Source organism: Terrapene carolina, unplaced genomic scaffold (genome assembly GCF_002925995.2).
Source record: "Terrapene carolina triunguis isolate 2854851 unplaced genomic scaffold, T_m_triunguis-2.0 Scaffold113, whole genome shotgun sequence".
NCBI lineage: Eukaryota > Metazoa > Chordata > Testudines > Emydidae > Terrapene > Terrapene triunguis.
Window position 1 is genome coordinate 17648135 of NW_020664464.1, and position 27990 is coordinate 17676124.

Below are 27990 nucleotides of genomic sequence, written 5' to 3' on the forward strand. Positions count from 1 at the left end.
GAGGATATCCTTATTCAAGACAGCACTTAAACATGTACTCAAAGTTAAGCATTTCCTTACATGCTGTACTGAACAGGGCATGGACTTAAGCACATTTAAGTGCTTTCCTGAATCGGAAATGTCTATATGCATTTATTGGCACTGCTCCTCCCGCTATATTCCCTCCCTCTGCAGTGCAGCCAGCCCCACAAATTGTCCTTTTGCTTTATTGGTTTATCAGTCATAAGTTGATCCTAAGGGCAGAGACCTCATCTTCCAATTGTCAATTTGTATATTTCTACTACTGGAAAGGGTGTGTATCTCTATGATGCTATATAAATAATAAATAGCTGGAGCTGAGCTCTGGTAAAGTTTGATTGCAGTGATTCCAAACCCTAATGGTATAGCAATTTTAATTACAAAAAGCTATGTTAAAGCTAGGTTTTAGTTGCAAAAAAATAGGCAATAATTTCTTAGTTGAGTTTCTTTGCAACCTTAAATCTGCACCTTTTGTGAATATGTGATTAAAAGACCCTACTGTAATATATCATGTACAATCTGCAAAATTTTACTCACGCACTGGGTTGAGGGTTTTGGGGTTTTTTTTTAATTGTTACTGGTATAAAAATATTATTCATGTTGTCACTTATCAAGCATCATTGTAAAGGCAAAAACAAGCTCTGGAGAGGGAGAAGCCAGAAATCCAAAAGGCTTTGAAACAAAAAGCAAGGCGGTGGGAGGTTCATCTTTTTAAAACTAAGTGCAATGTTAGCCTGAAATTAATGGTAGGAGCTCCAGTTTTAAGAGGGACAGAAAGATGTTTTTTCTATGCAAAATGTTCATCTTCTTCAGATTCTTTTTCAAGCAACAGCAAATTATACTCTGGAGCATGCATGTCCCGAGGCTCACCAAGCCTGGTTGGTACAAGTCCAGGAGGATCAGAAGTCACATTTATCAGTATCTCTGCTCCCCATCACTCTGCCAGTCAGGGCAAAATTTAGAGTTAGGGCTCAATCCTCCAAGAAGCTGAGCACCGTCAATTCCCATATACTTCAGCAGGAGTTGAGGATACTTAAAACATTGCATGGGTGCTCAGAATCCTACAGGATCAAATCCGAAGAGGGAGTCCTGAGTCCTTTAAGTCACAAGGCTCCTAAGGATCATCCTGTTTGCTTCTCCTCAGCCATGTAAGGTGCATGCTCAGAAATATGACAGGGCTCCATATTCAAGTCAGACAGCTGGAGATCAAACAACTTTGATTTATTTAAAGAACCATTCACTAAGTCCCGCTAATGTCTAATGCATCTTAAATCTAGCAACATCTACTTTGCTTCTAGTATCCAGTTACAAAAACTGCTCCTTCTCATAGGTATGCTGGATTTCTAAAGAGCCTTTATTTGTGATTACATGAAAACCAGAATATCTGTTATGAGGACTGGCCTTCATTTAGCCTATGGTAAGGTTTGATTCGATTGTTACAGTACCCCTCCCCTATTTTACTGAGGTGGAAAACCATTAATTAAAATTCACAAAACAATTAATCACAGCTCTATAAAGCTGTTGTGTCTCTGCCTGTCACAACCTCTGTCTCAGATTCAATTTGTGCAGTCAGGTTCAAAGAATGGTCACATGAAAGGTCACAATTTGATAAAAACCTAACAATGTTTTCACTACCACATAAAGAGAGAGAGAGAGAAGCAGCACATCGTACATCTGTTCTAATTAATTAGAACAAGCCTTCTCATTGAGTCACTAAGTCATTTGTAGCTGTCACTGTGCACTATCAGCTACTTCCCAGGCATTTCCTTCACTGTTTTCATATTACCATCAGGAGACAAATACTTCCGTCATGCACTGGGATAGAAGAAAAGATGTGCCCAGTTAATGGGCCATGAGAATAATGATATGGGATTCAGTGAGGAAGCAGATTATTCCAAGCTACAGGGGCCTGGATGATGGAACAACATTCTGCAAAAGTGAGAAATCCTGATTTGTATTAACTCATTTAGACTTGCATTAAAAATAAAGAGGCTGATTCACTTTCACCAGTGGAAATCAAGAATGCGCCTCTGAAGTCAGTAGAACAACACAGATTAAAATCAGTGAGAACAGAATCAGGCCCAAAGGCCTGCCCTTTACATCAACAAATACATCACTCAAATGCCTTTATTACAAAACCTTGGTAACCTATTCTCAGATTTTTTTAAAGCACTGGCTGATTGACAAACTCCTGATTCACTGGTTATCTGCCTATTATTCTTATCGGAGGAAAAATCAGGAATCTGAATTTTATAGCACCTCTCAAGTGAAAGACATGCTAATAAAACACATCAACAATATATAAAAACTGGTAAGATTAATGCTTTTTCTGATTATTTGTCATAGTATACAAGTTTTCATTCTGCAATTACTGAGAATGTGATGACATCACAAAAATAGAATGTTGCACTTTCCCAATTACAATCAACTTTCAACATATTCTCGATGTCCACTACACACAACAAAAGTAAGGACTTGTTTTCTTGACCTTAACCTCTACTTGTGCACATACATACTCATGTGCATTTATTTTTCCAGCACTGGAACTTGAATAGATTAGGTTAGATCAGACAGACAAACATGCCAGTTACGTGTTTCAAGAATTTGTGTGCACACGTGATGGAATCTATCACCTCTGTATCCAGGCATTAGTGTTGAGAAAATGCATGCATGCATTGTGTGTGCGCGCACACAAGATTGCACATGTATAAATGGAGGCCAAGCTGAGGTCCCAGTGGAAGTCAGGGCCTAAAACTAATGTAAAACAATTTTGGTAAACAAGTTTATAGAAGAATGTTTGAGTACAAGATGCATTGAATTAATACATCCTCCTTCCCTCATTATTTTTCTGCAATCTGTTTAAGGGAGTAGTCCATTCTTGCACAAGAGTTTTGAGCAAATTCTTTTCTCTAACACACACACTGTCAATGAAATCAATGAAAGTTCTGTGCCTTTGGGAATCTATTTGGAAGAGAGGTTTTAAAGAGACATCGTTTGGAAGAGAGGTTTTAAAATCAAAACAATATTTATTGAAAAAAAGAGAGAATGTTTTTGGCTTCTCTTTTTTTGTTTAAGTTTAATTGTTTTAGTTTAAAAGTTTAACGTGGCTCTAGAATGCTTCACTCATGAGATATTATCTTTACATCACTTAAGATATGGTCCTGACAAAAGAGATACAAAACAAATATATAGGCTTTGGGAAAAGAAAAAAGGCAGGGAAACAGGATAATGCTGGCACAGTTATTGCACTGAGGTGTAACAGTTTTTTATTAGATGTCCTGAACGTGCCAGCTATTGCTGGGAGTGTCACTGAGGTTGTGTTCAAGGTGTAAAAAAAACCACTTGGTACACTTAAGCTGTTTATCACACAGGCAATATTTAAAGCTTTAACTATATAAAATCTGAAAACTTTCAGTTTCAAAGTTGTTCGGGTTTTTGTTGTTTCCATTCCCCACCCCTTTATGGTAAAAGTGATACTGCTGCATAGAAAGAGACCATCTATCTACCCAGCTAAATACAGTAATTATTTAATTAAGAAATACAATCCAAAAGTAAGTAGAGCTAGTTCAAGTCTTAATTCCTGAATCCTTAAATAACAATCAATCCATCCCTCCTCTGCATAAACAAACAGTTACAGTGAAAGTTACAGAAATACCATGCAAATCACGTTCTGTTCAGGTCACTACTTTGTCTTTCATTGCAGTTTGTAGAAACAAAGTTTTTTAAAGTTATGAAATTTCACCTGTACACCTCACTGTTACTGACATGTCATGTCGCATCAGCTTGAACAAATTCCTATTAGTGCCTGACAACTTCGAGCGTATACAATGCACTGTGGATTATAAACATTATGTAATGCAATCAATCTATTTTTCTTTACTTTTTTCCATGTCATATTCCTCTTCCACTTCAACAACTGCTCCTTTCCTCTAAGCAGGATGACAAGAGCACAGTTGCCTTTATTACTACTATCCATGTTATTCTTATATGCAATGTTGTTGTAGCTGTGTTGGTCCCAGGATATAAGAGAGACTAAGGGTATGTCTACACCCAGCCGCTAGTTCGGCGGCTGGGAATCGAAGTTCTGGGTTCGACTTATCACGTCTTGTCTGGACGCGATAAGTCGAACCAGGAAGTGATCGCCGTCGACTGCGGTACTCCAGCTATACGAGAGGAGTACCGCGGCGTCGACGGGGGAGCCTGCCTGCCGCGTGTGGACCGAGGTAAGTTCGAACTAAGGTACTTCGACTTCAGCTACGTTATTCACGTAGCTGAAGTTGCATACCTTAGTTCGAATTGGGGAGTAAGTGTAGACCAGGCCTAGGTGTGTGAGGTAATATCTTTCGTTGGACCAACTTCTGTTGGTGAGAGAGACCTGCTTTTGAGCTTACACAGAGCTCTTCTTCAGCTCGAAAATGTTTCTCTCTCACCAACAGAAGTTGGTCCAATAAAATATATTACCTCACCCACCTTGTGTCTGGTTATTCTTAGGCAGTCCTGAAGGGGGTATACTTGCACAAAGCAGTGCTTGTTCTCCATAGAAACAGGGTGCTTCATCTCAGGATCATGTTTAGCTTCTACTAGACTAAGAAGTATTTTAATTTTTGTCTACTCTGGTCCCATATTTAAAGATCAGAAAAGAAGGGGGAAAGGGTCCTGAATCTAATCCCCCTCAGCTTTCCAAAAAGGTTATTTGAATACATTTATGCAAAAATCACCATCCTGGCTATTGCTCTGTGTTTGTATGTGCGCGCACATCCAGAAATGCAAAACACACACACACACACACACACACACACACACACACAAAATCATAGCATTACAACAAGTGAATAGTTCCAGCTAAAGATGCAAACAAGATGACACTATGTGCAATTTAATACACAATGCAAATGATCAAGTATCATAAATCTCACTGTAAAAAGCTCTGCATGGCTACCAAGTTTTCATTTAAAAATCAGATTCACGTGAAAGACACAACTCTGTAAATCAACAGCAGCAGACCTCATAGTGTAAGCCATGCCCATTTATCAGAGCCATACATTTCATGCTAACTTCATACCATGGTAACAGTTGGCAGCACACATGCAGCAGTCAGTTGTGATTTACAGTGGGTTTTGCATTCCTGTTAATATTTTTAATCTGACACTGCATTGTCAAATAATACACCTTTGACAGCATGTATGTATAGAATGCGTGTGGAAGAGAACCATCACTTTATGTATATTTAGGGCCCTTCATTTTCGGTTTTTACTGAAAATCTCTGAAAATTTTCCATGTTTTGAAAAACCCAGTATTTAGATTTTTCTAATTTCTACCCAGATTTTGTACCTGCCTGAACTCCCCGGACCCGGTGCCATGGCCACTCTTAGATTCCCTGCTGACCTCCTCAGCATGCCTGTGCCAGGGAGAGTAAATGCTGGTTGGTGGCTGCTGCTGCAGCTGTCCAGTGGAGGAGCAAAACAGGCAGGGAGACTGCTGAGACCACCAAACACTGCAGTGACAGGCTGCAGGGAGAGGAAGGCTGTACCTGTAAGTACTGGCCCCGCTCCTGGCCCCAGGCTTACCTCTGTCCAGCACCCCTTTCTCCCCCGCCCACTGCCACTGTATCAGGCACCCCTTCGCTCCCACTGGGTGCCCCCATGAGTTCCAGGAGCATCCTCCCCAACACACGTGCTGCCACCATGAGTACTGGACATGCCCCTCCTCCCCTGCTCCCCATCCCCTTGATAGCCACTGCGAGCAGCTAGGTCCAGAGATCTGTCACTGCCTGGAGAGGAACCCCAGGGCACAGAACCCCCTCCTGCTCCCAGGATGGGAACAGTGGAGGGGATGGAGCTGAGGAGCACCGAGAAACACTGGAAAAACTGCTGCAAGCCTGTGCCCTCAGGCTTTTGGAATTCACACTGAAGACCCTTATATCAAGTGTAACTGCACAAGTCACCAACCGTGAATTGGTTTAGTTTTAAACGCAGTTTTATTTTTGTAGTGGGAATTAGATACACACACAAATTTTTACTGTTATCTATTTGTTGTTTTTGTTCTGTCCTCCCATCCCCAATATTAAACCTCATATTCACCTCGAAAACTGCTAAGTTAATTTTCTGCACTTATTTTCACCCATTTTTTAATTTTTGAAATAACTATCAACACATTCCTCAGAATTTAAAAAGAAATAATAACCAGAAACCAAAAGGCTTATGCATAGTGTGCAGAAACAGACACACAATAATTTACCACTGCCTCTTTCTCAAGCAGCACTCTAAATTACCTGAATTCATTTTGATGTATTTCAGCAATTTTCTTTTCCAGCTTCTGTGATTGTTTGGGAAAAATCTTGAAGTCGCTAATGTAATTGTCTGGGTGTTCATCAGGATCATAATCACCGAGCTCAGCTGGACAGGTTAAAAAACAAAACAAAGCAGCAGAATGAGTTAAATTAAAGAGTAAGTTAATGACGGAAAACAGAGACAGTGAATGCATGTGTCCTCCTGTAGATCAACCTCCATATGTCATTCAGAAAGTTGCCAAATTTAGTAAGAGTTCAATAAACTGTATTTCCAAAGGAAAGCAAACTTGTTGCATTCATAATTAAACTAAGGCTACAAAATATCTGGAGAGATTCATTCTAGTCTTTGAGAAATGTGCATTACTACTAGGGGATCACAAACTTCTCCCCATCCAATAAATTAATTTTAAAGTACAGTTTGCAGTTTATTGATTATAAAAGGTCATTGAAAATCATTATTTGGTGATAACATGCTCTGAAAAATATATATAGTTAAAACAAACATCTTCCCTTCATCACTCTGTTGACAAGCAATTTCATTAAACAGACCAAAACACTCTGAACTAGATTCTCCTCTCACCTATTCCAGTGTAACAACACTGAAATAAATCAGTTTAATCCTGCCCTAGTACAAGCACAAAAGCTGTGCTCACTAACATTAGTGAATTTGCACTAGTTTATGCCAACGGTGAATTTGGCCAACTGACTTCGATGGGAGCTGTTGGGTGTTCAGCTCTTTAGAAAATCAGGCCACTTATTTAAGTGCCTAAATATGGATTTAGAAGCCTAGTATTAGGCACATATTTTTAGCCTTGTTGGCCTTTGCTATCAAGCTCTGGGCCTCATTCTGGCTTTGGATATACTATACATGAGGGACAATGCTCCCTAATGCAGCAAAAGCTGCATGTACTAATCTGGAGGCAGAATATACAGCCTCTTTTTCCAAACCTTTATATACTCCTGCTGATCTTGCTAATAGGGTTGCCAACCCTCCCGGTTGGCCGGGAGTCTCCTGGTATCGGGCTCTATCTCCCAGAGGCTATTGAAGCCAAAACGGGAGATTTTAGGCCGCTAAAAGTACGGCAGCACAGCGGGGCTAAGGTAGTCTCCCTACCTGCCCTGGCTCCGCGCCACTCCCAGAAGTGTCGACATGTCCGGCAGTGGCTCCTAGGAGGAGGTGGAGCTAGCGGTCTCTGTTCGCGGCCCCCGCCCCGAGCGCCGACTCCACAGTTCCCATTGGCCGGGAATGGGGAACCGTGGCCAATGGGAGCTCTGGGGGTGGTGCTTGCAAGCAGGGGCAGCACAAAGTGCCGTCTGGGAGACTAAGAGTTGCTACCAGACATTTCGCCACTTCCAGGAGCCACCAGAGGTAAGTACCGCCCGGTCGGAGCCTGTACTTGGAACCTCCTCCCACACCCCAATCACCTACCCCCTCCCACACCCAAACTCCCTCCCACAGCCCCCACCCTCTGCCGCACCCCAACTCCCTTCCCCGGCCCTGAGACCCCTCCCACACCCAAACTCCCTCCCAGAGCCCGCACCCCGAACCCCCTCCTGCATCCCAACCTCCTGCCCCAGCCCTGAGCCCCCTCCCACACCCAAACTCCCTGCCCCAGGCTCAGCCCAGAGCCCCCTCCCACACTGTGAACCCCTCGGCCCCACCGCCCAGCCCAGAGTCCGCACCCCATCCCTGTCCCAGCCCAGTGAAAGTGAGTGAGGGTGGGGGACAGCGAGTGATGGGGGGCTGGAGTGAGCAGGGGCGGGGCCTTGGAGAAGAGGCATGGCAGAGGCGTGGCCTTGGGGAAGGGGCGGAGCAAGGGTGTTTGGGTTTGTGCAATTACACAGTTGGCAACCCTATATGCTAATCACTTAGAAATTATTGTGAAGGACATTATTAAAAACCCTAAGGCAAGTAGTAAACAAAATTGTAAATAAACTGAGTTATTTACTAGGAACAACATAAAGGATAAGAGAAAGAAGTGTCACTTCTAAAAATATTACCAAGATTTTAAAAAGATTATTTCAAAAGAGAAATCAACTGAGCTCTTTTTCCTCATACACTATTTCATCACTCATTCATGTGGGCAAAAAATTGGCATTTACATCACAGTACTACCCCTCTTTTTATATAGGCCTATCCCCTTCCTGGTGTTTGGCCACTTCCTGGCATATGCAACAGGCAGTAGGGCAAATGTAATTATCAGAGTCCCCCAATCTGATGGTAGAATTTGGTGATGTACTTCCAACACATCACTGCTGCCAAATTACTACAGCACAATGTATGCCTACATATCGGGTATCTGTGCACACAAATTTCCAGATAGACATCTAACTAGCAATCTGTATGTGCAATCATATTATTGCCTGCACCAATATAAGGATCCAGTTACGTATCCAAGTTTTGCATGTGTACCTCCGGTTTCAAAATTTGGCCCTAAAAGTCAGGTCAGTACAGAACAGCCAGGGAGAACCTATTCTAGCATTTTTAAGTTGGTGTCAGGAATTTCCAGCATCGCCAATATTTCTGGAATGTCATTGTCATACTCTGTTTCCCTCATGCCCATTCCTCAGTTAACACAGACACAAACAGGCTACATCTTATAGTGCTCATTAGCTTTTCTAAAACTGACTTAGTACAGCCTTTGATTAGCCACCAAGGAGTAAAGGAAATGAGGATGGTACTCCAATCACCTAGAGACTGAGACCCCATCACCATGGTAATCTACTTGTCTCCCTCTTCCCTGGGGTCCCACTATCATTCAGATCTCCTTTGTTTCAAGGTGGAAAAATGCAATCTGAACCACTGCCCTTGAATCAATTAACTTTTATCTTTTGTTTCATTCATATGGAATTGAATATGTTTATATTCAGAAATATCAAGGAACAGAACCTTGATTTCTTTTCTAGCTAGAGCTGAGTACCAGACATAAAGTACTGTATATTCTCATATAAAAACATAACAGGATTAGTTTGCTTTTTTCAATGTCCTAATTTGTTGCTGGTTTCTTACACTTCTGAACCTCTTTCATTTTTGAAGCACATGTCAAAGTTTACAGAGAGAGTGACATAAGGACAAATGGCTTACTATTTTTTATACCCGATTCTGAAATACGCTTCTAAACCCTTTGCTGTTTATACTGAATACCACTCTCAAGGTGCTGAAATAATTCACAGTGTGCTGTGGGTTGTACTTACCTTGGACAATACAGGCACCCAGGTAGGCAGCATCAGAAAAAGAGCACAGCAAACGACCATGGAAAATGTCCCTTTTTATTTGTAGATACAAAAGATATCTGCAATATATTTTAAAAAAAGCACTTTAGAGTAAGAGTGAGGTGGCCCCGTTGTGAGAGCTTTTCATGTTGTATTCACTTTATCACCAAGACCCCATCATTGTGGTCAACTATTCTGGGTCTTTCACTTGCTGCATGAAAGGCAGTGAAGAGGAATGGGAAGGAAGGTATGACCTGTAAAAAAACTAGACTACTGACAAGAAGAGAGCTGTTGATTTCCCTCTGGAAAAATATAATTAGGAAAACAAGAGTGACAGTACTTTACTGAGAGAATGACGAAGAGCACAATATAAAGTGAACTCTATTGTAAATTTAATGTCAAAAATCTATGTTAGCTCAGAGAAAAGGTGTTTGTGGGTATGCCATCCCCTTTCAGAATGTTCATCTGAGCAAACTCAAACTTCTGAAAACCAGGAAATGAAGTGTAAAAGTTGCCCATGCAACCTTAACTCTGCCCTTTTTCAGCAATGCCCCAATATGCCCAGTTTATAAAAAATACCTTTATTCTGGCAACCCCACAGTTACTGAAATATACATGCTCTTCACCTCCTTTTACAAGCCATTCACTTTCACCCACAGGATTCTAACTAACACTATTTAAAGGACAAAGTGGGGAGAGGGAGATTGCCCGTGCCATGTTCACCAGAACGTCTGGTAGGTCACTGCCTCTTAAGTCACTAGTTAGACTCTGCAAAGTGAGCAGAACATGATGCCAATGCAGGCCACCTCTCTCTACCCAAATCAGACTGTAATCAGCAATCCCTATGTCCTCGTTTACTCCTTGCTCTCCCACAAGCTACTGCAACCTCATGATCCAGGAATCACCCAGTATCCACACACTGGCAACCCTGGCAGCACACACATTTATCTTCCGTCAGCGGTCAAGGTACTGTGGCTGTCAATTCCAAATCTCCACACTGTGCATCTCGGGAAACACCACATTACTTCCTGATCTTGGGGCAGATTAGCCACTTGGGTCCACTTCCAAGACAAGTAAAATACAGATTTTCTCAAACCACCATCCAAGATTTTTCTACCACACATCCTCATGTCCCACCCACTCCACAGCCAGAACTCCTCTCCCTGTTCCTTTCCCCACCCCCACCTCATCCTCACCACCTGATACAATATTGGTCTCCAGCTCCTCTCCACCCAATGTAACAAAAATTTTCATTAGACCACCTGACTATTCTGCTGTGTTCACAGTAAACCTCCCTATAACAGACACCACTTGTAGCAAGCATCATGAATTATTAGATCGTCATTGCACAAGGTTACAAAAGTTCCAACTAGAAACATCAGTGACAGGGTAATCACAAGGGGAAATGGCATTGGCACATTCCCTCAAACTACCCAGGTAACTAAAAAGCAGCTGCCTAAAAAAACTTTTTTTTTTATTGGTGCAAGCACAATTACAATCCTTCCACACTACACATCTAAGCAAGTGAACATGTTCTTGAATACTGATCTCAGTTTTGATCCCCCAGGGATTTAGTGAATTCCAAGCACTACCTTGGGTAACGCTTGACAGATTGAGACCATTTTGAACCATATCATATCAATAGTTTGATCTCTAGCGCTGCACAAAAATCCCCACCTAGAAACTTTTTGAAAAATGACTTTTTCCAGGGCTCCACAACCCCTACCTCAAATAACTCAATGTTTGGCTTACTAACCTTATCCTCCAACCTCCTGAGGCACACCAAATTTAAAAGGAATCTGACTAAGCATCTATATTTTAGAGGACTTGGAAAAGTTGACTGACGGGTTAGACTACCCTTCTGGGATGCCACCTGATGTACTGGGATTTCACTGAGCTTGCCTGCTCCACTAGCCTGGGCTCCCTCTCCCTGTTTTGCTGAATTATGCTCTCCGGCCTCTGGCAGCACACACACACACAGGTAGGAACACAGCAGCTGTAGAATCACACAGCATCTGCAAACAGTTCTCTCTGGGAAGACTCAGCTAGGAAATCACCCAGCACTCAAGTGCTTCCCTCTGGAAAGTACATCCAAAATAATATTGTCTTGCTCTATAGATAAATCCATACAATGTAAGTTCATAAATTTGCCCCCTCCCTCAATGTGGAGGAAGATACACACAACTTCTTGCCCCCCCCACCCAAGTTAGTAATTGCACAAACTGGGTTTAATAATAAACAAAAAAGTTTATTAACTATAAAAGGCAGATTTTAAGTGATTATAAGGGATAGCAAACAGAACAAAGCAGATTACACCAAGCAAATAAAACAAAACATGCACACTAAGCGTAAGATCTTAAAGAGACTGGTTTCAAGAAGTAATTTCTCACACTAAATGTTGTTTTGGGCAGGAGGCAGAGTTTCTGTAGCTTAGAGTTCCAGTTATTTCTCTTTACAGACTAGACTTCTCTTCCTCAGTTGGGACTCAGCCCTTACCTTTCTCACTGCTCAATTCCTTTGTCTCTTCAGGTACGTTCAGCAGTCTTTCTTCTTGGGCAGGAAGGCAATGGAGAACAGTCCTGTTTGCCCTACTCCGCAGCCTTAAATAAGATTTACATAAGGCGGGAATCTTTTGTTTCCCAGAGATGACTTCCCCCTCCTTTTAGTGGTAAATTACTAGAAGTCCAAGATGGTGTTTAGTACCAGGTGACAGGACCACCTGACCCAGTAGTGTCACAGCTATGTCCCAGGACGCCTCTCAGGAAGGAGAGAGATTAGTATCTTTAAAGTCTTATTGTTTCTTCCTAATGGCCCACCAAAGCCGATGGCCTGTTGTCTGGTGGGTGTCTCCCAAATACACCCCCAGTTGTAATTGTTACATAGTCAATATTTCTATATTTAGATACAGAAATGATACATGCATACAAATTGGATAATCATATTCAGTAAATCATAACCTTTCCAATGATACCTTACAAGACCCATCTTACATAAAATATATCTTAGGCCATATTCATATCATAAGCATATTTCTATGAAGAACATGGGGTGTAATGTCACACTGACCTTTAAACAGAAGTTGTGATGCAACCTTAACAGCACCACTATACTATACACTGGTTAGAATACTCACTTGTTATCTGAAATGCAATAATAAATTGTTAGTTTGTGTGGACCAACCCATTCATTTAAACACTGGCTGCATTATGGAATCTCTCTCTCATAATACTACAGATAGTAGAAATAACATCCGTGATGAACACACTGGCTCCTGCTGAAATTCTCTCCTTTAGCTCTACAGAATCTGAGACAAACTTCCAAGCAAAGCTGAGAGGCCTTGGGGCAGAAGTGGGCAATGGGGCACCTGATTGTGAGAGTTTCCCCACCCCCCTCAGAGCTGCTCACATTAGAACAGAACTGATGAAAAGGACACAGTCACCTACTGTTGGCTACACCACAGACCAGCACTGAACACCAGAAGCAAGAAGAGAGGCATTGCTTTAGGGACATTTCTCTAAGGGACAGGAACTTAAGTTCAGTACCACCAGCAGCAACAGATCGTCTAGGAGCTCAGCTGAGCTCCTTGCAGCTCCATTTGAGCACAGCTGCAGGAAGCTAATCAGTCAGGAGAGATTTCTGGAAGGTCTATGTACTACTGGAATCCTTCAAGACTTGCATTGACTATGCTTGGTCCACTCCCACCTTCACCTGCATGGGCAGCTTATGGAAATGGACCTCCTGGGCCCCTAAGGCAGCATTGTCAACAGACATCCTGGCAGGGGTCTCTGTTTACATGTCTAGGTTATCTGGCTATGTATTTACCCCATATAACCTGTGCCAAGCAGTCTTGCCTGTAAATCTGTCATGAACTCTCGAATGGAGCATGACTCAAAGGTGTTAAGTCTTCCACCAGTGTGCAGCCTCCTTTCCCCAGAACACAGACTATTGCTAAATATTAAATCAACAGAACATTATATCCCTCTTCAAGCAAATAAAAAGGTCACTTTTCAAGAAGTCCCTTTGGTGTCTTACAGTGTTGGATGTTTCCGTAGGAATCGTGTCCCTGAGAGGCTTCATTTACTCTCGCACTGCTCTCTATTTATTTTTGTCTGTCTCACTGATGTAATCTTTGTCAAGTCAAGGCTCACTAATCCATTTTAAACTTGACGCTACTGGAGCACAGGTGGTTCCCATGAGAAAAAAATGTGTTCCACCTTAGTGAATTGAAGGCCTTGGTGAAACGAAAAATCCTTAATCTGCAAGGACAACATGCTAAAAGAGGTTGCGGTAGAACCACATCGGGGCAAACCAGCAGTATCGAAGCTTGTATCTTTTAATCATCTTCTCCAGTATGTAAATCAGTCTGCACAGCCCTGGCAATAATCTCAACTCTGGGAACAAACTTGGGAAAGCGTGTTCACCGTCTAGTGAGTAACAAAACAAATCCTATGAAAAGGCAGCTCATGGGTTCATCACAGCACTTGCTAGCCAATACTGAGGCAAACAGATCTGCTCTTACACTGCAGGTTCATGGTTTCTGAGTCTGAAGGTGGGTTAAAGTGTGAGATAATACTGGAACCAGCAAATGGTGAGCAGAACTCTGGAGAAGCGACATTAATCATTTAGTCCTGGCCTGCACTAGGCATACTTCTGATTGAGAACAAAAGGTACACACACTTTCAGAATACAGCACAGGAACAGAGATAATTAAAACAACCATCTTCTCTTGTAGTATCATCTGCAGTTGACACACTGACAGCAGTTGATCCCATTAAATTACATTACTGCACACAATGGTCAATAATATGTGCTATACACAGAAATCATCCAAAACTGCAAATTCCTTAGCCAACCACTCACACCTAATAGTGTCCTGTAGCATTTCTCAGGCAAATAACAAAGAAATGGTAGAAGTGTTATGTTTAAGAAAGTTAATATACACTGGATTATTTAGGGTTGACTTAGAATTGTATTAATGGAACCAAATGTTATTAAAATAGCAACGTTTTGGCTAATTACATCACTTTTAATGCAAATGGGGAGAGGGAAAAGGCTTGCACTGTAAAGGAAAGAAAAACACAGTATTTTCTGCCTGTACTGCTCCATTATGGGGCGCAAAACACGGACTGTCTATGCTCTTCCATGTTGTTAGGCACCCTCGTCCAGAAAAACAACCCCAAACACCTACATGTACCTGTATTAGTACCCAAAAACCGACCTACAAATGAGTGAACTATCTTGCCACAGCAGTGACAATTTGCCATGCTGCACCTAGTGAATAAGATGTTGCTGTGCCACTTTAGGTCAACAGCAGCAGCAGCATTTCTAGGGCAGCTGGAAAGTTAACCCCATTTTTCATATGCATTCCTGTAGATCTACATAGAGGGAAAGGGAGTGGACAAGTGAGTGCAGTATGTCTAAGCAAACAGTCTGGGCAATTTTAATCTCATGAACAGCACTATCTTTATTATACTTGATTGTCTACAACAAATGTAAACAAGACAAACAAAAACATGTGTGTGCTCTCTACTTTCCCAAAATAAAATCCAGACAGACAGCTTTAAAATCATGTAATTCATTTACGTCTTAAGTGTGGAAGACTGTGGTCAGTAACTCCAATGAACTCTGTATTCAAAGATTTCCTGTTATAAAATTATAGCTGTATAGCCACCATTAATCAACAACTCTGGTCTCTAGTCCTATAAGGTTTGGGGGGGGGGGGGAGAGAGAGAAACTTCAGAGCATCCGTGACAGCAAATGTCTGATTTTCTGTTAACATTACCAAAAACAAGTAATGAATGAACTGTACAATAAAACAGAACCCTTATTTTATAAATTAATTGAGTATTGAGGAGTTCATAAAATTGAACATTTCAAAATTACAATAGGTATGCTGCCTAAATTGCAGTATGATGCACTTCATCGCTTTCTTCTTGTCCTTTAAGCCACTGCAAATGCAATGCACTGAAGGCATCGAAATACGAAGAGATGTCAACTTGTTCTTATCGCTGTTATGATGAGATTTTTTTTCCAAGTCAAGAAAAATGGTTCATATGACTGGCTGCTCATAAGATTGGTGTTCATAAAATTGAGGTTCTACTGTACCCCCATTTTATTACTATAACCTTAGTTGCAATATAAAGTACTAATATTAATTGAAATCTTTTCTGGCACCAAATTAAGTCATTACCATGATTCCTATAAACATAACAAGATGTAGGAGAAGCAGGGGGGACGGGGTGTTTGTCTGCTTGTTGCTTTTTTGTTGATTTGTTTGGTTTGGCTGGTTGGTTGGTTTGGTTTTTTGCTTTTTCTGTAGTAAAACAATGTTGTTTATAACGATCCTAAAAGAAAACACAGCAAATATTTGAAAACTTCTGAAAGGGCAAAAGTTGTATATAAACAAACACAAAATAAGTATCTCTAACAACTAGTGTGTGTCTATTTCTTTCTGTTTCATTTAAGTTATGTGAGTTGTTGGCCCTAAAATGAGCTGCTTTAAAATATAACTTTTATTGAAGTGCTTAATGAGTAAAAGCTTTTCTCAAGCCACTTTACAGAATGTACACTGCCTCAGAAGCAAAAATAATTACTGGATGGGGTGTGCAGAATACAAGATCACAAGAACATACAATTGATATTAATCAAATCTAGTATTTGCATCTCAAGATCTGCACAAACATATGCTACTGTTCTATTCCTCGTATATTGATATGACCCTCTTCCAATAATAAAAAAGTAATAAAAACAGTATTTTTCCTGATGTATACATTACAGATACCGAAGTAACAAGAAGCAACATCTAGAGTCAGTAGCACAGTCTACTGTTTCTCTCTACTAACAGATTTCCCCTAATCTCAGTCTGTCCAAACATCTAACTCTAAGTACAGTGTGTTACAGTTCCCATGAACAGATAGCTTTTAGATTCCTATTAAAAATTTGTGGTTTTGATATCTTGAAAGCCAGATTGTAATTGCCCCTCCTCTATGCTTTCTATCTGAATGATGAGTAAGTACATTATTTTGTCTGATACAGAGTTGGTAAAAAAATTGTCAAAAATTTATTTTGTAAGCCAGTTGAAAAATAGCAAAAAAAAGTTTTGAAATTTTGAAAAACAATCTTTGCAAAAAATTTCTAAAAATTTCCACCAGTTTTATTTTCATAACACATCTTCCCTTTTCTTCACATCTGCATGCAAAACCAAATCAATTTCTTCTTTTTTTGGAACATCAACAAAAAATAAACATTCGTATTGGGGTTGTTTTTTTAATCTAAAAGTAGTTATTTTTTTTTAGTACTGGGTACACCTAGTACTAGACTCATGTCATAATTTTGCAGATCTCTAAATCTCCCCATTGTAGGAGAGAGACTAATTAATCTAAATGTTTGCTTTTTAATGCAAAGAAGTGTTTCTTTTAACTGAAGCAAACAACGAATACCATGCTTTATCATCAATGTTGGAATGAATGATCATTTCTACTAAATTTCATTAAACTTTCAGGATTCACAAATAAACCAGCAGTCATCACAATACTCACAGTTACCATGATTAGTCATAAAAATAGTTATTGGGGTCCAGCCTACACAGAGACTTGAGGGAATAGGGCCCTGTCTGCCTCCCAGCTCCCTCAATGAACCCTCATGGCATCCTTGGACCTTGGTCTGGGGGCTCAGAAGCATTGTGTGCCCACTATTCCTCACCTGCCCCAAAGCAAGTGAGGTGGGTGTGGATAGAACCTTGGCTCAGGCCCACTCCCCAAAGCACCAGCCAATTTAGCTGAGCTACTATGGGGTGGAGCGTTACTACCCTTCAGAGCAAGGGGGAGCAGGACAGGAATCATACCTCAGAGTTATGATTCTCTTCGTGTTGGACTTTGAACACAGCTATGCACAACCTCTTACACGGAGTAGATCACATCAGTGCAATCTAGCCATTTGTGTGTAATTTGAGTAGCTCTACTTTTAACTATTTATATCAGCAGCAGCATTTTAAATTCTCAGTAGGCAGTTCCATTTGTCCCCCCATCCCCTCAGATTTAGAGGAATTGTCTTACTTTAATCCAACTTTTGAAGCTCTCTCTTAGTAATCCCAGTATAGAACCCCTCTTTTGTCTTCACTGAGGTTTTACTCAACCTCACAAAATTGCTGGATTCCTTTGACTGCCAGATCCCATTCTTGAAATCAGGATTGGTTCACAGATTCAAAAATTACAACGCCAGAAGGGATCATGGTGATCATCTAGTCTGACCTCTTGTACAGGCCATAGAACTCCCCCAAAATAATTCCTAGAGCATATCTTTTAAAGAAAAACATCCAATCTTGGTTTTAAAATTGTCATTGATGGAGAATCCACCACACACTTGGAAAATTATTCCAGTGGCTAATTACACTCTGTTAAAAAATTACATCTTACTGCCAGTCTGAATTTGTCTAGCTTCAATTTCCAGCCATTGGATCATGTTATACCTTTCCCTGCTAAACTGAAGAGCCTATTATTAAACATTTGCTCCCCAGGTAGGTACTTACAGACTGTCATCAAGTCACCCCTTAACCTTCGCTTTGTTAAACTGCATAGCAATATGCTCAAGGAGCTCAATCTATAAGACATGTTTTCTAATCTTTCAATCATTCTAGTGGCTGTTCTCTGAATCTTCTACAATTCATCAACATCCTTCTTGAATTGTGAACACCAGAACTGGACACAGTATTCCAGAAACAGTCACACCAGTGCCAAATACAGAGGTAAAATCTTCCTACTCCTACTTGGGATTCCTTTGTTTATGCATCCAAGGAGTGCATAAGCCCTTTTGGCCACAGAGTTGCACTGGGAGCTCATGTTCAAATGATTATCCACCGCAACCCCTACATCTTTCTTAGAGTCACTACTTCCCAGGATGGAGTCTTCCATCTTGTAAGTAGGGCCTACATTCTTTGTTCCTAGATGTACACATTTACATTTAGCTGTATTAAAACTCACAGTGCTTGCTTACACCCTGCTTATCAGGCGAACCAGATCGCTCTGTAGTGACCTGCCCTCTTCATTATTTACCACTCTCCTAGTTTGTGTGTCATCTGCAAACTTTAACAGGGATGATTTCATGTTTTCTTCCAGGTCATTAATAAAAATGTTAAATAACATAGGACCAAATACACACCCGTTTGATGATGATTCTCTGTTTACAATTACATTTTAGATCTACCAGTTAGCCAGCTTTTAATCCATTTAATATACAATGTTAATTTTACATCTTTCTAGTTTTTTTAATCAAAATGCTATGCAGTCCCAAGTTCAATGCCTTACACAAGTCTAAGTATATTACATCAACACTATTATCTTTATCACCCAAACTTCTAGTCTCATAAAAAAAAAGATATCGTTACTTTGACATGATCTATTTTCCATAAACCCATGTTCATTATCATTAATTATACTACCCTCCCATAATTCTTTATTAATCAAACCCCTTATCAGCTGCTCCATTTTTTTGCCTAGGATCGATGTCAGACTGACAGGCCTATAACATCCTGTTTATCCTTTTTAAATGTTGAAACAACAACATTAGCTTGCTTCTAGTCTCCTGAACTTCCCTGGTATTCCAAGACTTATTGAAAAATTAACATTAATGGTCCAGTGAGCTCCTCAGCCAGCTCTTTCAAAACTCTTGGATGCAAGTTATCCACACCTGCTGATTCAAAAATGGATGCACAACTTTAGTGTCTGCTGTTTTGTATCTTCCTGAGGAACCAGCGGAATGGAAAGAGTGTTATCATATGATACAACCACATCATCTGGTTGCTTTTAACTACCTCCTAGCACAATAGGGCCCTCAACTGGTTGAGGTCTTTGGGAACTAACTCATTATAAATGTTAGATAATAATACCACCACCATAGGAACATTTCAGCTAAGGGCAAAACTCACCTATGTTACCACAGAGGGGCTCTTTAATGCATATACTGCAGTTATTTGGCACACAGAGCCCCCACTGAGATCAGTGGATGCCCAAGTGCAGAATATGTAAGAGACTATCTTCAATGTGGTTGCAGATCACAGAGAAGATTTTAATCTAAACAACCATTTTTCTTCTATTTTATGTCCAGTAAGCAAATAAAATAATTTTCTAGTAAACCTTATGCTGTTTTGCACCTAATGGATTTTTGTAATTTAGTCTGTAAAATAATTCATCTGCTTCTTTAGACTACAGATCACATCTCCCTGTAAAATTTCAAGTAATCTTGTCACAAATATCATACCTGATCCTACAAGTGGCTCCCCATGGGTACATCCCACATGAAGTTCACCACAGGACTGGGTTCTACATTCACAAAATTGCAGGGAAAAATACAGCTGACCACTTCAACCTTATTTTATGTAGGTTCTTCGTCCATGCTGTCAAACTCCTAGGGGCAATTTGGGTTTATTGTCCTGAGTGCATGGAATAGTGCATGGTAGTATAAATTTCTAAATCAGCCATGAAGTGGGAAGGGGAGCATGAAAAGCAGTGAAAATGCTACAGTCCTCTGCAGATGTCCTGAGGCCCACGGGATCTCCCATATATCAAGATGTGTGAGTATTTGGAGGATCATACCCCCTGCTCACTCTGCAAGCAGCAAAACACCCCGTATCCCCCACAGAAACTTCAAAAGTTGGAACACAGAGTTTCTGGCCCTTACCCAAACTTTTCCTGCTAAAGAGATGATTTGGCTCTCAGTTTTCCATTGAAAATATGGAAGGCCAGGGGAAAATGGCTGAATATCCAGAAACTACTGTTTATATTGGCCAAGATTTTTCAAATCTGAGTGCCTAAAGTTAGGCTCTTAAATCCAGATTTATGTACCAAATCAACTAGCCTTATTTTTCAAAAATACTAAAGATGAATTACCAAATACTGATCTGCTGAGTACTACGCATGTTTGAAAATCAGACCACTAAATGTTAACCCTTATATGATATTTACAAAATAAAATGCTAATCTGACAATAATGTTTTTATTTCATCTACTTTGCACAGAAATATTTTATACTGTATTTTTTTATGACAACCAAATGATTCAAGGTCTGTTTCTAAAACATGATTTAGAGAATAACACGAAGGTTTGCTGAAATAATCCACCTTTAACATTGGTTTGTTTTATTTCCCCTGTAGTGATATTGGTTTCAGTAGCAGATAATCATGGATTATGGCTGATTCAATATTATCTTTTAGACCTTAAAGGGACTTTGGGTGTTCTAATTTTAACAACACAATTATAGATAAGACACACTTCTAGTCTTTTAATATGACTATGTAGGGATTAAGAGTTAGGAGTGCATGAGGCCCTTGGGTTTGAATTAATGGCACAAAAATGAGTAACGGTTTTTTTTTTTAAAAAAACCAAAGCAAGAACAGTGAAACGAACTGACATTTAAAAAAAAATAAAAGTTTGTGCCAAAGTAGATCTGAGAAACCTAAGGACCTATTTGTCTTCCCATGCACAATCCTACATACTTCCATGGAGCAAGCTGATGCACAGCCCATCTCTAGGACAAAGAGGGTTTTTGAGATCCTCTCGAATGCTCCTCTACAGGCTGCTCTGAACCCCTTGCTTTTTCTCTCCACACAATACAGTTACAGCAGTTTAAACATCCCTAAATTTCAAACTAAATAAATAAAATAAATCACCACTAGTACAGCTGATTAAAGTGGACATTACTCTCCCCCTATGATACTGTAACCCTGGAGGGTTGGCAAAAAAAAAAAAAAAACAGTTTAAATAGTGTGTCTGCCCCAGAGTGAGTGTGAGATGGGAGAAGCGTATCTGCTGTTCCCACTACAGTACTCAGTCCCCCTGTGCCTCTCATATTGTGCACATCTCGCCGCGCTGAGTGAGATTCTACTGTGCCTGTACTGTTTAAAGAGACAGTACGTATTTTTCGTACTATATAACATGGCCCCTAAATGCAAGGCACCTACTTCATCTGGTGCTCAACCGAAGAAACAGCGATGTGTTCCAACGCTGGATGAAAAACTGGCTGTGTTGGACTTATTGAGAGACGGTATGTCCATCGCCAACGTGGCACGTAAATACGGCCGCAACGAATCTAGCATCCGTGCCATCAAGATTCGAGAGACAGAAATTCGTCAAGCTGTGGCATCAAGTGCTCCAGTAACTGCTAAGATGACGAGCCAAGTGCATGATAAGACTTTAGTGAAGACTGAAAAGGCATTAAACTTATGGCTGGAAGACATGAACCGTAAACATGTGCCTATCAATGGCAACATGTTGCAAGAAAAAACTCTTAGCATCTATGCGCTGTTCAAACCTCCCACCGAAGAGGGACAGCCTTCTGATAAGAAGGAATTCAAAGCCAGCCAAGGTTGGCTTAACAGTTTTAGGAACCGCTTCAACCTCAAAAACGTGCAGACTACTGGTGAAGCTGCATCTGCCAATGAGGAGGCAGCAAAAGCCTACCCCGAACAATTAAAGAAAAATCATAGGGGAAAGGGGCTATCTTCCAGAACAAGTTTTTAATGCTGACGAGACTGCGCTCTTCTGGAAAAAAATGCTCACCTGCACTTACATTTCGAAATCAGAAAGACAAGCCCCTGGCTTCAAAGCAGCTAAAGACCGTGTGACTGTGTTGCTTTGTGGAAATGTGGCTGGGCATTTAATAAAGCCGGGCTTGCTCTACAGGGCTGCAAATCCCCGTGCCCTAAAAGGCAAGAACAAAAATCTCCTTCCTATGTTCTGGAACTCAAATAAAAAGGCTTTGGTGACGGCAGCATTATTTCTGGATTGGTTCCACAAGTGTTTCATTCTGGAGGTCAAGCAGTACCTTGAAGAGAAAGGACTTGACTTTAAAGTGTTGCTGATCGTAGACAATGCTCCTGTCCACCCTGCGGCACTCCGGTTTGCGCATAACGACGTTGAAGTCGTCTTTCTCCCCCCCAATACCACCTCCATCCTCCAACCTCTCGACCAAGGCGTCATTAGCTGTTTCAAGGCCATGTACACAAGGCTTACATTCTCACAGATCCTTAACGCTGTGGATGCTGATCCCAATGTTAATATGATGGAGTGTTGGAAGTCCTTCAACATTGCTGATTGCATCACTTATATTAAACAGGCAATGGATGCAATCAAGCCTGAAACAGTCAATGCATGTTGGTGAAACCTATGGGAAGACTGTGTGAATGATTTTAAGGGTTTCCCGACCATTGACAAAGAAGTGCAATTCAATGTTCAGGTGGCCAGGCAAGTGGGTGGTGATGGCTTCGTCGACATCCTCGAGGAAGAAATTGAGGAATTAATTGAGGGCCATAGAGAAACATTGACTAACGAAGAGTTAGAGGAACTGATAAAATCATCTACAGAAGACGAAGATGATGACGAACAGGAAGAGCCAGCAACTTGGAATCTTCATAAATTTTCTGAAGTGTTCCAAGCGGCGAAACACTTGAATGATTTAATTTCTGAATATGATCCTTCTATGGAACAAAGCCTCAAAATCACACGTAGTATTACGGATGATTTGAGACCGTATCAAGAAATGTTTGAGGAGCTCAAGAGACAACAGCGACAGTTGCAAATCGCCATGTTTTTAAAGAAAAAACAACCAGCAGCAGCAGAGCCTACACAATCAACTTCTCGAGCTGAACCAGAGCCAACCACTTCGTCTACGACTCGCTCTCCGTCACCCAAGCCTGGCCCATCATCTCCTGGATCGACATCAAGCCCTGACGACTCAATAATAGTGTTGTCAGGGGAAGAGGAAGACTAATCATTGGAGTGTGTACAGTACAAGACTAGCAAGAATATCCAGGATGACTGGTGACTGTTCAGGTTTACAGCACTGCACTGTACTGTTTTCATTTTTTATTCTTTCATTCTTCTGTCTCTGTTATGTTATTAAAAATTCTTTAAAATTATATTTTGCATATGTAGTCTTTATTATATACTGTACTGTACATTGCTGTATACAATACATAGTACTGTACAGGGTTGTATACATAAAATTGTACTTTATGGGTGATTTAAGGGATTTTCAAGGGTCATTTTGACTATATGTGGTTTTCGCTTTATACGCTGACCGCGGAACGTAACCCCAGTGTAAGATGAGACTGACCTGTATATGGTAAAAATGAGAAAGTAAGCAACTCTTCAGTAATAGCATGCTGTGACTACTTTTATATTTTTATGTCTGATTTTCTAAGCAAGTAATTTTTAAGTGAGGTGAAACTTGAGGTATGCAAGACAAATCAGACTCCTGAAAGGGGTACAATATGGAAAGGTTGATAGCCACTGCATTAGCAGTTTGAAACACTTTTCACAATTAAAGCCACCTACAGCTTCGCAGTTAAATTTACACACAGATTTTTTTATCATTTCAACATGTGTAGCCACCATTTAAGCAGACATCTAACAAGAGACCCATTAGCTTCACTGTTGGTGGCACCCACCAAGCCTTTTAACTCCTATTTAAATTCTACACCTCTTATCACTTCTCTCGGTTTTTTTCAATAAGCAAAAAAAAGTCAGCAATCTGATAGGACTTTTTTAAACATTGGCATTGAAAAGCAGGGGAAATGAGACCACCTCCTGTGAAAGATCTTCCCCACTCCCATCTATCTATCCATCTCTCTTTGATGATTGTAGAGTATTCTATTAAAAATTATTTCTATAAAGCTCTGTAAAGACTACAATGTAAAGTAGTTCATATTGTATATTTAGAGAGGGTCAGCATATGTCAGATTTAGCCTTGTGTATCAAACAATGCAAGAGATGTGATACCGTAAATACCATTGTATACACAGCATAGGGAGTACAAAACTAAGTACAGTTAAAGAGAAATGCTCAGAGAGAACTGTAGCTAGGATTCGTAATTTGTGCACTACAACAATGGTGGATTAGCCACTGGGCCAATGGGGCCTGTGCCCAGGGGCCCCGGCCAATTGGGGCACTCCGCACCCTGACCCACTCGACACTCCTGCCAGGGAGCGAGGTCAGGGCATGGGAGCTTGCTGCGCTTCTGCCGGGGAGTAGGGCAAGCCCCCATGCCCTGACCCCACTCCCGGCAGGAGCGCCAGGCAGGCGGGGCAGGGCAAGACTCCGCTCCGCGGCAGGCGTGCCGGGGTACTGGAGGCGGAAGGGGTGGGGAAGGGCCCCCACTTACTCTGGCCCAGGGCCCTACAAACCCCTAATCCGCCTCTGCACTACAGGACCTCACCCATTTTTTTCTTGTCATATAGTCTGTGCCTATGAGCAGGCTTGCTTTTGGGTCTAGCGATTAGAACAGGACATTAGGAGATAAGAGACCAGATTTTATTCCTGAGTCTTCTACTGACTTCATGTATGGCCTTGGGCAAGCTACTTCACCTTGCTGTGTCCCCATTTCCATATTTAAGCAAGATACATTAATCTTCCTTGAATATGTGTGAGAATAACTTTGGTAAAGTGCTTTGATCTTTGCAGACTCCAGGTGCTATCAAGAGTGCAGCATACTATCATTATGATTCAGCTGACTCCACCACTTTTCAGGAGAGAGGCACAGTCCTATGGAGCACAACTGGGGCAGAGGTCCAGGTGCCAGAATGTCCTTAATTTTTTTCCAGTAAAGTATCTGAAAACATCCACGGCAAGAAATGTAACTCACCAGCAAGGAAAGGTACAGTGCGTGTGCGGGGATGTCCTACTGCAAAAGGGAGCGAGGGTCAAGAGGAAACAACTGTTTGCACACAGCTAAATACTGACACCTTTTATATGTGCACATGTGAGTAAATTCAGTGGGACTACTCACGTTTATATTTGAAGTATCAGGTCATTACTAAATTAAGCTTTGCTACCACAGTGGTATTATTCTCCTTATTTTAAGATGAGGAATCTGAGGCACAGAACAAATTTACCCAAGGCCATACTGCTCGTCAGTGGCAGAGCCAAGAATAAATCCTAATTCCAAGTCCCCTCTTCTAACCACTGACTGCCTCAATCTATGGTGCATTCCGTTGGAACCCACACTCTGTCACCACTCGTTTATGTTCATCAGTTAAGCTCCCAAAGAGTGCTTGGAAAAGTGAAAGATAAATATATGTTAAATAAATGCTAGCAACAGCTCAAATGTTTAGCATAACATATGTGATGTTACGTTTTGCCGTGAACCAAGGGAGACTGATCCTGCAACTAAATGCATAATTTCTTGACTTGGTAAAGATTTACATTAAATGCACAGACAGAAAAAAATACCTGGTGAGCTCTTCTTTAATCTTCAAGGGTTCATGTGGGTAGAATTTCACTCTAAAGCACATGGTATATGGTGGATGAGCTGAAACATTATAAAAAAAAATAAAAAGGCATGAGAACAGCAGCAAAGATCACCACCTCAATCACACTCCAGGAGAAGCTTTCAACGTTCTTACAAAATAGCCCGTGAGATGATTAGCTCTGCAATATCAGGCAGCGCACCAAACAAAAACAAAAAATAAAAAAATTCAATGAAACATATGACAGGAAAGCCCAAAGCCTATGCAGGATCCAGCCAAACTACGCAAATCAATTACATGGTTTTGAACCTCAGAGTATTTATTGCTCAACCCATGCAGTGGAATAAAATGTAATTGTTTTTCATCTCAACTAACATAGTAAATTGGAAGCTTTAATCTCTTATCTTGTTGCAGTGAAGTGCAAATATGTCATGTATAACTGTTTTTCCTGCTAATGGTAATGCCTAGATTACAAAACAGAACAAGCCATTCATTGAATTTCATTTGTATATTTTAAGAGTGTCTGCAAACAACTTACCTGTATCTGAACTGTTTTGTAATTAGAGTGCATCATCACTATCAGATAATCAGATCTCAAACTGAATTACTATATCAGCAATGGGGTTTGATTAAGTTTAATGTTTTAATCTCTCCAAAGATGATATATGCAGTGCTTAATTACTCCAGTAAAATTACAGTAACACAATCTATATCTATTTCACTGAGCTGATATTTCAGCTGTCATTCTAGTATTTGCCTATTATACACACACACACACACATTAATATATATATTGTATATTAATGAACATAGCTTTATACTTTCGTATTTCATGCCTTAACACAGCAGCAGGGAGATTCTGTAGTTCTATTCCAATAATGTAGTTTCCAGTGAACACTTAAGTGTAACTGCAGCCCGGGGAGGCCTATTATCTAGTAAGTATCCTCTTCTGATAATCATGCTAGGGTGAGAGAATCACGAGAGTAGAGCACTACTAATGTGAAAGTAAGAGACCATGACTTATTCAGTCAGGAGGAATCACCACAGATTTTATATATAGATAGATACGATATAGATATAGATATAAATATAGGCTGTCAAGCAATTAAAAATTAATCCTGCTGTTAAACAATAGAATACCATTTATTTAAATATTTTTTGATGTTTTTGACATTTTCAAATATATTGATTTCAATTACAACACACAATACAAAGTGTACAATGTTCACTTTATTTTTAACTAAATATTTGCACTGTAAAAAACAAAAGAAATAGTATTTTTCACTTCACCTAATACAAGTACTGTAGTGCAATCTCTTTATCATGGAAGTGCAACTTACAAACGTAGAATTATGTACAAAAAAACTGCATTCAAAAATAAAACAATGTAAAACTTTAGAGCCTACAAGTCCAATCAGTCCTACTTCTTGTTCAGCCAATTACTCAGACAATCACATTTGTTTGCATTTGCAGAAGATAATGCTGCCTGCTTCTTGTTTACAATGTCACCTGAAAGCGAGAACAGGAGTTTGCATGGCACTGTTGTTACCCCGGCGTCGCAAAATATTTAGATGCCAGATGTGCTAAAGATTCATATGTCCCTTCATGCTTCAACCACCATTACCAAGGACATGCATCCATGTTGATGACTGATTCTGCTCAATAACAATCCAAAGCAGAGCAGACAGACATGTTCATTTTCATTATCTGAGTCAGATGCCACCAGCAGAAGGCTGATTTTCTTTTTTGGTGGTTTGGGTTCTGTAGTTTCCGCATCAGAATGTTGCTCTTTTAAGACTTCTGAAAGCATGCGCCACATCTCGTCCATCTCAGATTTTGGAAGGCAATTCAGACTCTTAAATCTTGGATCGAGTGCTGTAGCTATCTATACAAATTTCACATTCTTTGCATTTTGTCAAATTTGCATTGAAAGTGTTCTTCAAACGAACATGTGCTCGGTTATCATCCGAGACTGCTATAACATGAAATATATGGCAGAATGCGGGTAAAACAGAGCAGGAGACATACAATTCTCCCCCAAGGAGTTCAGTCACAAAATTTAATTAACTCATCATTTTTTTAACAAGCATCATCCGCATGGAAGCATGTCCTCTGGAACGATGGCCGAAGCATGAAACGGTATATGAATCTTTAGCGCATCTGGCACGCAAATATCTTGCGACACCAGCTACAACAGTGCCATGCGAACACCTGTTCTCACTTTCAGGTGACA

General features: G+C 40.5%; 1 protein-coding gene across 1 annotated transcript in view; it reads right to left on the reverse strand.

The window, feature by feature from the left end:
* FRMD3 (FERM domain containing 3) overlaps positions 1-27990 on the reverse strand; it is a 215539-nt gene that overhangs the window by 77313 nt on the left and 110236 nt on the right. Inside the window, exons 4-6 of the mRNA XM_024218149.2 lie at positions 25741-25819; positions 9503-9600; positions 6290-6413 (exon numbers count right to left, since the gene is read on the reverse strand). Of these exons, the coding sequence (XP_024073917.1) occupies positions 6290-6413; positions 9503-9600; positions 25741-25819 (301 nt within the window). The remainder of the gene's footprint in view (positions 1-6289; positions 6414-9502; positions 9601-25740; positions 25820-27990) is intronic.